This window comes from Alligator mississippiensis, chromosome 15 (assembly GCF_030867095.1).
Source record: "Alligator mississippiensis isolate rAllMis1 chromosome 15, rAllMis1, whole genome shotgun sequence".
Lineage (NCBI taxonomy): Eukaryota > Metazoa > Chordata > Crocodylia > Alligatoridae > Alligator > Alligator mississippiensis.
In genome coordinates this window covers 11006659-11018856 of record NC_081838.1, presented here as the reverse complement: position 1 = coordinate 11018856, position 12198 = coordinate 11006659, and the positions used below count along the sequence as shown (strand labels likewise).

The following is a 12198-nucleotide window of genomic DNA, read 5'->3' as shown; positions in this document are numbered from 1 at the left end:
TAATTCATTTTTCAGTGTGCAGGGATCTCCCCGCTCCCCAGCCAACGTGAAGTTATGTATCAGACTATCCCCCCCACAAGCTGGTCCCTCTGCCAGCTGCTGGCAATTTGCTGCTGACTAACCACCATAATCTGCCTTCAGCAGGCTGCTTTGACCAGCTGCCTCACCCCCTGGGCAGCACGGGGAGTGGGCAAAGCCAGGTTTTGATCAAGGCAAATTGCAGGTGGGGGATGGCACAGTTTGTATCAATTAGCTCCTGAAATGTAAAGGCTGTGTGGGCAATTGCATCTGCTGAGCAGGGAACGCTTGCCCTCAGGAACACCTAGATTGGGGTGGGGAGGAAGGGATCCAGGGCCTGAGAGCGCTTCCCCAGGGGCTGGGGTGAGATTTTTAAAGCTCCCAGATGGCTTGGAGGGTTAAGTCCTGGGACCTGGCTCTGCAGTCCTGGAGGCCCTTGCATACAGGTCCTTGGTGCTGCCAGCCTGCCCAGCACCTGTCCCAGAGCTAGCCCCAGATGGGGGCATATTCCCTCAAGAAACTTCCCAGAATTTCCCCCTACCCAGAAGGGCCATCCCAGCCCACACAGCTCCAACCCTCTCGGGGTGCTCTGTCTCACATGTGAAGCAAGGCTGCTGGTTCTCAGTCCTAGCAGGCAGGTGGCCCCGGCAAGAAAAGATATTGCCTCTTGCATGATTCCTGAAATGCCACAGCTATAACATCGATCTAACATTACCATAACTTGCTTAATTACATTCTGCCTATTATTGACATACTCTTGTGTATGTGAAGTGGGTATGTGTATGGGGGGGGGTGTGTGTGTATGTGTGTGTTGGCTACAAATGTCCAACTCGGGATCCTTAAAATTCTAGTTTATTAGGTGGATTGAAACACTGTAATGAGTTAAATCATAAACCTTGGGCTGGTCCCCACACACACACACACACACACAGTAGCAAGCTACAGAGTCAGGTATACCTATCCTACAAGCGCTGGAGTCTGCCGTCAATGGCCAGTCAAGGCTTCTTTCAGCGTGGTGTTATCCTCCAGAAGGGGGTCGCCGGCTGGTCCTTCTGGCTGGACAGGTTGGGTGCTGGTCAAGTTGGAGATCAAGAGGGCGCTACTGAGGGTCACTTTTCGCTGCCTTTTATCTGTCCTTGGCAGACTTTGGTGGCTCCCCAGTTTTCAGGTTTGCCCAATCCAGGGGTCATTGACCCTCGTGGGACTTGGATATGCTCGCAGAAGGTACGATTCTGAACGACAGCCAGCATGGGTTTGGCACGGGTAGGTCTTGTCTTACCAATCTCATCTCCCTCTATGACCAGGTCTCTCTCCACCTGGACATGGGAGAGAAGGTAGACATTATATACCTAGACTTCTAAAAGGCTTTTGATCTAGTATCAGATATAGGTGGACCAGGATCAGATGAAGTTTAATTCTTTCAAGTGTAAGGTAAATAACCCTCAATGTACATACTGGCTCAGAGGTGAGAGCCTGACTTGCACCACTGCCAAAAGGGACCTTGGGGTAATGACTGACCATCGCATGAACATGAGCTGTCAGTGCGATGCGGTGGCCAGCAGGGCAAATAACACGCTAGCATGCATCTGTTGGCTACAAATGTCCAACTTGGGATCCTTAAAATTCTGGTTTATTAGGAGGATTGAAGCACTGTAATGAAGTTAAATCATAAACCTTGGTGCTGGTCCCCCCCCCCCCCACACACACACAATAGCAAGCTACAAGAGTCAGGTATACCTATCCCACAGGTGCTGGAGTCTGCCGTCGAGGCTTCTTTCAGCATGGTGTTATTTTCCAGAAGGGGGTCGCCGGCTGGTCCTTCTGGCTGGACAGGTCTGGTCATATTGGAGATCAAGAGGGTGCCGCTGAGGGTCACTTTTCACTGCTTTTTGTCTGTCCTTGACAGACTTTGGTGACTCCCCAGTTTTCAGGTTTGCCCAATCCAGGGGTCATTGACCCTCGTGGGACTTCCCCCCCACCCCCTCGGTGGCTACTGGATAGCATCTGTCAGCCCCAGGGGTCGTCCACATGTACATGCAGGTTTGGGAGTCCGTTGATGAATTTTGAATAGGGCTCTGGGAGTGGTCGATCTGGAGATATTCCCCCCAAAAGTTGGTCCCCGGCATTGATTAACTCAGGCCAGGCCTTCTAGCCCTTGATCAGTGACAGTTAGAGATTTCCCAGTTGTTACATTGTCTTCTATTGAATTCTTCGGTTGGTTGATTTGGAGTTTCCTTAGGTGTTAATTGCTGCCTGCTACTGTGTTACGCATTCAATCACTGATTCACTCGGGGCCAGCCTGATACAGGGAAGGACAGTTTGATTCCTGCCTTTGTTAACATTGTTACAATGTATAACTTGCTTACGAAACTAAATACATTTAGTTGAAAGATGAAAGGTGAGGAGTATAAAATATAAGCTACAAATGCCATGGCACACAAATAGATAAAAATAACAAAATACAAGGGGAGATACAAAATGCACACATACAAATTTTAAAACACAATTCCTTATCTTAAAGTGAAAGAGAGAGGAAGGAAGAAAAGGTAGTAAAAGAGAAACATATCCAAAGAGGGGAGAGCAAATGCAGGCAAGAGGAAAAGGGGGCTTTCTGCTACATGTGTGTATCTCTCTGTATGAATGTGTTTCTGTGTGCATGTCTGGACAGAGAATTTATGTGAGCAAAAGGCTCTGTCCATGTATATATGATTATAGGGTTGGGTTGGGGGGCATAAGGGGTGAGGCACAGGGGTCTGTGCAGGTGGGTGAGAAGATGGATTTATGTCGGACTGAACTGCTACACCTGGTGTCTGGAAATAAATGTTATACAGAAATACTGGCATATTGCAGGTAGCTCCTTTCTCCTCTCTGCAAATGGAAGCGAGATGTGGTGGGCAAAGGAGTGAACTACACAAGAGTTGCAGCACCGTCTGGTGGACAAAGGGGCTCATTATGTGTCTTTGAGTTCATTTCCATTTGCAGGCAAGGTTCTTTGGGTGAATCTGGTATCTTTTATTAGACCAACTTAATTTGATCTAATAAAAGATACCAGATTCATCCAAGGAACCTTGTCTGCCTATGTCCTTAGACCACCACGGCTACAACCTACACCCCTGCCACACTTCTGTTTGCAGGTGATAAATCCATGGATGCAACGGTTTAATTTGTGGTGACCCAAACTAAACTACATTGGGATGAGTTTTACTTTAAAACACCAGGAAGACTTTTAAAATGTCAGGAAAACCCACGTGTGCAAACTGTAATGCCTTTGAAATTCAAGAAACGGCAAATTTTGTCACGTGCACAAGCACATTTAGAGACTGAAGATAACAGCAGGGGAACTGGACAGACAAAGATACAAGTGTGCTCAGGCACTGTGGTGGGGTGATGATTGTGTTACAACTGTTGTGAAGGGAGACTGATCACCTGGGCATTTCTGCAAGCAGAAATAAGCTCCATGGGCCCAGAGAAGTGCTGCTATGTCTATAGTGCTGGATAGGTGACTAAAGTAGCAGCACAAGGGAACACTCACAATACAGCACACCTGCATTACAACTCAGTTAATATATCAATATCCATTAGAGAAGGGGTTGGGATGAGACCCAGAATGTTCATATTTGATGGCAGGTTTGGCTTGGGCAGAAAGAGAATTGGCCTTTCTCTTGTACTTCACCTGGGGTGGGGATCTGTAACCACTTACCTGAAAATCCAAGGTAAAACCTGACTCTTTGAATCTGTTAACTGCACTTAACACGTCCATGTGTTCAAATAGTAACAGAGCTGCTCATTGTATTTATATTATAACAAAGTTAGGAATCTTTGTGGGTGGAGAATCTCCAGCCGTATTAAGTAGCACATGTTCTGCTATTGTCCAACTGCTCGGTGGAGATAATACAAGCAAGTTGCAGTCCCAGGGCTAGGTGCCAAAATTCACTGACTGTGGGTCCCAGCCCTGGACCTCACACTGCACTTGATCGGCCACTGGTGGGATCCAGCAGCATGGATAACACCCTCTCATGGGCTTTGCTCCCCATGCCTCCCTTCACTGGTGGTCAGCAATAGAAAATAGGGCTCACCTGAGTTCCTCATGAAGCTCCTTATGGCTGGGAGACCATCATAAGTTCTAACTTTTAATACAGCATGGGAATGCTTAACAAGCTCTAGATGAAACATGTGCTAGGCATGTTGTTGCATGTTCTTGGGGAATCACTTGTAATCAAGGATGATTGTTTTCCATGAGACAGGGCTGCACAAGCCCTGCACTTGTCCTTGATGAGGTTCAACAAGGACAAGTGCAGGACTTTGCACTTGTCCTTGTTGAACCTCATGGATTTTCTTTTGGCCCAATCCTCCAATTTGTCTAGGTCACTCTGAATCCTAGCCCTCCCCTCCAGCATATCTACAACTCCCCCCCCGGCTTCGTGTCATCTGCAAACTTGCTGAGGATGCACTCTACGCCATCTTCCAGGTTTTTCATGAAGACATTGAACAAAACTGGCACAAGGAGTAATGCCTAAAGCACTCTACATGATACGGCCTGCCATCTAGGCATTAGGGCTGTGTGAGATTTCCCCGGTGTTGCATTTCAAAGCTGTTTTGATGCATTTCGAGCTTGAAACAGCAAAATCAAAATGAAACAAAAGGATTTGAAACAGCTTCAAAATGAAATGAGGGCACTCGAAACATTTTGAAAGTTTTGAAATGTTTCGAGTTTCGAAGCCAGGCTTACTTGACTTCAGCACTGGTCCCAGGCAGCGGTGTCAGCCACCTCTCATCCAGGATGCATATCTGGGAGCCTGCACCCCTGGGAGGAGTCCAGCGCAGCCTGGCAGCCCTCCCAGGGGTGCAGACCCCCAGATCTGTGCCCTGGATGACAGGAGGCTGTCCTGTTGCCTGGGACTGCCGCTGGGCACAAGCTGCGCCCAGCACGGAGATAATTGCTGCTGCCTCCTGTCCCAGGCAGCAGCTGCAGCCTCCCCACATCTGGCATGCAGATGCAGGGGCTCACATCCCCAGGAGGAGTCTGGCACAGCCCAGAGTCCAGCACTGTGATCTGCGCCCCAGGTGACAGGAGGCTGCACAGCCCACCAGGGGAGAGGAAATGGGGAGGGGGGTGTGGGGGGATGCCTGAATGAAGGTCAGCCCAAGACAACTGCCACCCCTGCCCCTCATCACTGATTAGCTGTTGGTGGTGAGGCGTGGGACCATATGATGGACAGCCCTCACAACCAATCATCAGTGAAGGGCAGGGCCAACTGGGCCCCTTGACCTATCAGAGGTGTGGGGGGCCATGCCACAACCAGCCCACGAAAATAGCAGCCAGCCCACGATCTCTGCCTGAAATTGCCCAGCTGCCTCCTGAAGTAAGGTAGACCCCTAGCTATAATTCTCACACTTACGCCACAGCAAACAGTTTTGTTCTCATTGATAATTACCTGAATATTGACTGGGATTTATTTTTAACTGAAACATTTCAGGTCTCTTTGCTTCAAGAAGAACTGAAAAGAAAGTGCTTGGTTCCAGCTGGAACTCGCGGCCTGGGAAATGCTGGGTTTTCCTACATGCATGCTGGCGGTGCTTTCTCTCCTTTGATTGTCTACAAGCAAGAACCAGGCATGAGCTCCTCCTAAGACTAGCGCCACCATGAACTTCATTTGACATGATGGGTAACAAAATACATGGAGCACAGTCCAATGTGCATTTACAACTGGATTTTAACACACAAATGTAACTGGACACCTTTTATTTTTACTGGTCTTCCTTGCAGGGACCAACTCGCATAGAGAACTGAAAATAATCCAATCCATTTGGAAATGTATTTCCCCTGGAAAACAGAAACTACAAAGGACATGAAGACCCTTACAGCTGCATGGACTCCAACAAAATGGACACAAATATGCACGAGGGAAACTGCAATGCTGGGGACAGTGACAGAAAACACCAGCTCTGCGGCGTCACAACCCACTGATTTTGGTGCCTCGGCACGGTGGAATTTTCCAACCACATGAGAGCCTCTTGCAAAGTAAAGGTTTTCTGTTGCTGCAGAAAACCCCCGGTGCAAGAGAGATCCCGCCATTCGAATGTAAATTTGTGTCCCGCTATTGGCCAGTTCTAAATTATGCACACGTGGCGGCTAGTAATTGGCTTGCTAGCTGTTTAAAAATTAGCACGACTTCCGCCCAAGTCGGAGAACTTTGAGCACGCTGCAGAGTGCTTCTGAAGAGATCTGACTCGTGGCTGAGCTGATCAATAGACTGATCACTTATCGATTCTTCTCCCTGTCGCCAAGCGCAATCCCAGACGTATCCTTTTCCCTGCCGGCCTGATTTGTAGACGGACGTGCTGGCCTGAGCCCTGCCAGCTAGAACAACTAACGTAGTTGTTCAGACAACCGGACCGTTTTCGTCGGGGATACACAAGTGCCAGGGACAGCTACACTGCAGACTGGAAACTCCCCGTGGGCTCCAAAGAGTGGCTTTGGGGGCCTCTTCTCTGCCCACAGAAGCAGAAAGGAACTGGTACCCAGACCTCTCAGGAGCCCACAGCTCCCCATCCCCAGGGCCTGAGCCCTTCAGCCCTGCTGCTCTCTACCCTCTCCCACCCCCAAAAGTCACATCAAACATGAAGGAAGCACTGTTCCTACTCATGAGTCTCTCTCACCCACAGGAGATTGGCCCTGGCCATCTTCACTCAAATCCTACCACACCGGCTGTATGTTGCTGCTGGAGTCCCTGGAAATGATGGTGCCCAGCTTGAATGCCAGGTGGTCCCAGCTCCTCCCCTTCTCCTCCAGCTACTGGCAGAGCAGCTGGTGCAGGAGGATTTTCTACCAATCTGCACTGTCATCGAACACATCCTCTTCCAACTGCTCTATGACCAGACCCGGTTTCATTCCTTTCACAGCCTCCAGCTCTTGCTTTGTTTCTGCATTTAGTTCATGAAGGCTCAACCTTTGGGGGAAAAGGAGACAGAAAAAAACATGAATTCTCTCTGTGGGTATCACCATGTAGAAGCCACAGACCCCAGGATGCTGCACACCACTAGGGTCTTTGCTGGGACAGGTCTTGTCCTGCAGCAGCTCCTCAGAGCCCCAGCACAGAGCAAGCCCCCCTGTGACAGGCCCTGTGTGGCAGAAAGCCACCTTTGTTTCTCCCCAAAAAACTCTGCTCTGTGACAATTTGATAAGGATGGGCCCAGCAGAGAGACACATCCTTACCCTATCTCTTTAGGAAACCTGAGCTGGATACATTCCTGAGGAAGGGAGGAAACCTGCTCTCTCTGCCTACATGACTAGTATCACATACCTGGGTGAGGGGCTTCCTTCCTGGTGGGCTAAAGTCTGCCTGGCAACTAGTGATGTATTTCAAATTGGTTGGCTCACAGCCAACAGGTGCTGACCTCCACTGGTCCAGGTGAATGAGGTGAATGAGGTCACAAGGGCTATATAAGTTAAGGACTGCCAGGAGGAAGGGGGGCAGCAGCCATGAGGATTCTCAGGAACAAAGAAGCGCTGTGCCATCTGAAACTTGCTCTCTCTCTCAAAACTCATGATCAAGGAACTGCCTGCCTCCAGAGGGAATCTCCAACAGCCTCTGGATGATACTTGTGAGTAAGCTACCTGAGATCCAACTAGATTTATAGCTTGCAGTAACTCAGATGCGAAATCAAAGGCTACCCCAGCCACAGGAGTTTGCTCAATGGGATTTCTCTGATATTGCTCTACCCTGTACCTTATTCTAACCCTACCCTCTGTAACCAATAAAGTTCTCCTTTGTACCTAGTGTGGAAGACTTATTGAGGGGTGGGTTTAATGATGCCTAGGAGGCCCCTTGGGTCTGCGGACTAAGGGAGACTATCCTTTTTGGCCCCTGACTTGGGAAAGTGCTCCAAGTTCTTGTATTGGGTCGAGTACCTGTGGGACTATTACTCCTGTGTTTCCCCGAGGACACAGGACCCAGACAGTCCCTTCTCGTGGTGGTGGCAGCTCGTTACCCCCGGACTCTGTGGTAGGGCTTGAAAGGGGGTCTGCCAGGGCTTAGGCACCCCTGGAGAGACACGTGGAGTCCGGAAGGTGGATGGGTGTAGTGAGGTGGGAGGCTCAACGCAGGAGCTCCCCCTACTGGCCCACCACACCCTGCACAGAGAACAAAAGTGGGGCCTTTGATAATAAGAGCCCTCACCCTGGTGCCTGCTGAAGCCCACATTGTCTCTGTCATTCCCACCCCTGCCTGCTACTCCCACCACCACCAGCTGCTTTGCACTGAGAGGAAAGGTGAGAACAAAGACTGGGTTTTGGTCTGGAGCCTTTTCCTTCACCCCACTCCACTGCCCTGGTGAGCTCTGTTCAGAGCACAGCACATGCAGGTGGGACTGTGCAACCCTTACCCGGGTGCTGAGCCCTTACCCACACAGGCTGCTTTGCTGTTTTCTCTGGGGTTGCTCCATGTGCAGAGGGGGTGGGAGATGCAGTCGCACTAATCATCTCTGCATGGAAGCAATATCATGGGGACATTAAGGACTCCAGGGCACCCTTGGGGAAAAACAGGAGTAATGGCCACAAACTCCTGGAAGATGGATTCAGGCTCAACATTAAGAAAACCTTTTTCACAGTCAGGGTGTCCAGACTCTGGAATAAGCTTCCTCCAGAGGTGGTGCAATCGCCTACCCTGGAAATCTTCTAGAGGAGATTGGACAGCCACCTTGCTGGGGTCACCTGACCCCCAGTTATCTTTCCTGCTCGGTGCAGGGGGCTGGACTCGATGATCTTCCGAGGTCCCTTCCAGCCCCTTACAAACTATGAATCTATGAGAGGGTCTCAGCAATGTAACACATCCACCGCAGGAGGCTTCCTTGCTCCTTGGAACCCCAAGATGTTTCAGATGAATGGAATTAACATCTATTTTATTCTACTCCGATACGAGATTGGTTTCCCCATTCATGGTAGGGAAAGAAAACCCTTGTCTTGGATTCAAGTAGGAGATGGAGGGTGTCAGGGTCAAGTGCAGGAGGTGGCTGTTGAAGCTCTGGCTTTGGCTCCAAGTTCAGGTCAAGGCCACAGTTATATCCACTGCAGATGCCTGCCCTTCCCCTCCCTTCCCTTTCCCCTTTGCCTCTCCACCTCTCCTGCTGTCAAGTGCGACTTCTGCTCCATTCCCTCCCAGGGCACAGGACACATGGAAGCTTCATCTCCTTCCCAGCTCCACATAAATATGCAGCAGGAGGAAGGGAGCAGAGGTTGAGGGTGATGGCATGGGGCAGAGCCTGCAGGAAGGGGCAGAGGTTGCATGGAGACAAGTGGGGGACAGAGGCTAAAGAGGGCAGGTGGCAGAGGGTACAGACAACAGGTGTAAAAGCACCATAGAGGGCAGGTGCCAGGGGGCACAAATACATAGATACAAGGCATGGCAGGAGGAAGAGGCAGGCAGTGTTGGCACTGCAGAGTGGGAGGAAGACTGCACAAGGGGAGAAGTGGAGAGCCTTTCCCACCAAGCCACCTGCCCAGCTCTGCATGCCCCCATGCTGGTGCTTTTCCAACTGTAGCTTGGGGGGGGGGGGGATTTAACATAACCCCCGATAATTAGATTCTATTGGAAGGAGGGGCGGGGGGGCCTCTGGTCTGGATCTGTTCATCTTGGAATCAATAATGACTCCAAGATCCTTCTCTGCCTCTGCACTGACGAGAAGGGAGTTCCCCAGCCTGTAGGTGTGCTGCTGGTTCTTCCTCCCCAGGTGTGGCACCTTGCACTTGCCAGTGTTGAACCCATCCTGTTCTCATGCGCCCACCCCTGCAACCTGTCCAGATCCAATTGTAGCCTATTCCTCCCTTCTAGTGTGCTCACTTCTCCCCACATCTTAGTGTCATCTGCAAATTTGAACAAGGTGCTTTTCACCCCCTCGTCCAAGTTGCTGATGAAGATGTTGAACAATGCGGGCCTGAGGACCGAGCCCCGGGGGACCCCACTGCCCACGTCCCTCCAGGTTGAATAAGACCCATCCACTGCCATGCTCTGGGTGTGGCCCTCCAGGCGACCTATCTAACTGTGTAGGCATCGACACCACAATCTCCTAATTTCTTAATGAGAATGGGGTGGGAGACAGCGTCGAAGGCCTTCCTAAAGTCCAGAAAGACTACGTCCATCGCGACACCTGCATCCAAGGATTTTGTGACCTGGTCGTAGAAGGCCACTAGGTTGGTCTGACAGGACCTGTCCTTAATGAACCCATGTTGGTTGCCCCTAAGCATATTCTCCCCTGCTAGCCCCTCGCAGATGTGCTCCTAGACAATTTTTTCAAAGAGCTTCCCCAGGACCAAGGTAAGACTAACAGGCCTATAATTTCCTGGGTCCTCCTTCCTCCCTTTTTTGAAAATGGGGACCACATTGGCCCTTTTCCAGTCCTCTGGCACCACACCAGAGCACCACGAGTGCTCGTAAAGCCATGCCAGGGGTCCCGCAATGACCTCCGCTAATTCCCTCAGCACTCTGGGGTGGAGATCGTCAGGACCTGCTGATTTGAATATCTCCAGTCCCACCGGAAGTTCCCTGACTAGGTCCTCTCTAACCCTGGGCCTGGCTGTGCCTCCTCTGGGACTACCAGGGATCTGGGGGGGGGGAGGGGAGGGATGACCTGGACCCTGCTCAGAAAAATGGAGGTAAAGTTTGTGACTGTGGCGGGCCAGTAGGGGGCGCTCCTGCATTGAGCCGCCCACCTCCCTACGCCCGACCACCTTCCAGGCTCCGAGTGCCTCCCTGGGGTGCCTCACGTCTGGCTGACCCCTTCCCTGGAGCACACCCGCTAGCCTGGGGTTCCCACTGCCACCATCCAAGGCTCTGGACTCACTTCTGGCTCTGCGCACCTTGGAGAACACAGGCCTGATCGTCCAATGGGCACTAGATCCAATACAAGCACTTGGGGCACTTCCCCAAGTCAGGGGCTTATTAGGAAGCCTCCCTTAGTCCACAGACCTAAGGGGCCTCCTCGCCATAATTTAGACCCACCCCTCAATAAGTCTCCCACACCAGTCACAAAGGAGCACTTTATTGATTACAGGGGGTAGGGCGGAAACAGGGTAAAAGGTAAAGCAGTATCATAGAAATATTAGAGGAATATCAAAGGAATCCCATAGAGCAAACCAGGGTGGCTGAGGTAGCCGTTTAAACACGGATCTGAGTTACTGAAGCTAAATATCTAATCGGATCTCGAGTAGCTTACTCACTCGCATCATCCAGAGGTGGTTGTTGTTTCCTCTGGAGGCAGGGCACTCTTGGAGCATGCGGTGATGAGGAGAGAGCCAGGTTCAGATTCACCTGGATGACCGCATGGCTAATGGCTGCCTTCTTCTTGGACCAGGCCCTTTTATCACCTCTCTGACCTCAGCAGCCCGGTCCAATCGAAGCTGTCAATACTGGCCACAAACCGACCAATCTCCCCAGCATCCCTGGCTACCTGGACCCGCGCAGGGCCGGGTCTTTCCCCCCCCTGCCCAGGTGACTAGAGCATCCGCCTCCCAGGCGCCAGGCTTTTGTCATGCAGACAAGGAGTGAGATCCCCGCCCTGAGGGATTCAACACCAGCCTCCCAGGCTGGTGGAGACAGATCTCTGGAGAGGGGCACCCACGGTGGCATTTCTGCCACAGTGACCATTAGACCTTGTCTTCCCTTGGGGGTGCCCTGGTGAGCAGACATTCTCCCAGTTCCTGATGCACACCCCTTATGTACTTATAGGCTGACAGCAAGTGCCCTCTGAACTTTTTCTTCTCCAGGCTGAAGAGTCCTATTCCTCTCAGCCTCTCCTCATAAGGCCTGCTCTCTTGACCTCTAATCATGTGGCTCTTCTTTGGACAGCTCAAGTATTATGCCAATATTCGTGTTGAGACCTGAAGCCTGAACTGAATCATTTGAGACAGAATTACAAATTACAGTCTAGGTCCAGATCAGAGCTCTTCCATTTCAGAAGGGTTAGCATCAGGGCAGCTGGTGCAAACATGATTAATATAGACATGAGTTAAGTCTATTGTTACGCCTCAGCTCTGTATTCTTGGGCAACCCTGGCACAGGATGCAGTCTGTCTGACTCACAAGGACTCACCCCCCTCCCTCCCTCCCCTCCTCTACCTAAACGAAACTGATTAAGATGCAGTGAGAGACGCACCTAAAACTCTCCAGATCAGGGTGATAAGAGT

At 50.9% G+C, this 12198-nt stretch overlaps 1 protein-coding gene across 1 annotated transcript in view; it reads right to left on the bottom strand.

The window, feature by feature from the left end:
• Positions 1 to 5361: 5361 nt before the first annotated feature.
• The window catches only part of LOC102570679 (NACHT, LRR and PYD domains-containing protein 12), a 40420-nt gene continuing 33583 nt past the window's right edge, over positions 5362 to 12198 (bottom strand). Inside the window, exon 10 of the mRNA XM_059718327.1 lies at positions 5362 to 6968. Within this exon, the coding sequence (XP_059574310.1) occupies positions 6845 to 6968 (124 nt within the window). The 3' untranslated portion in view covers positions 5362 to 6844. The remainder of the gene's footprint in view (positions 6969 to 12198) is intronic.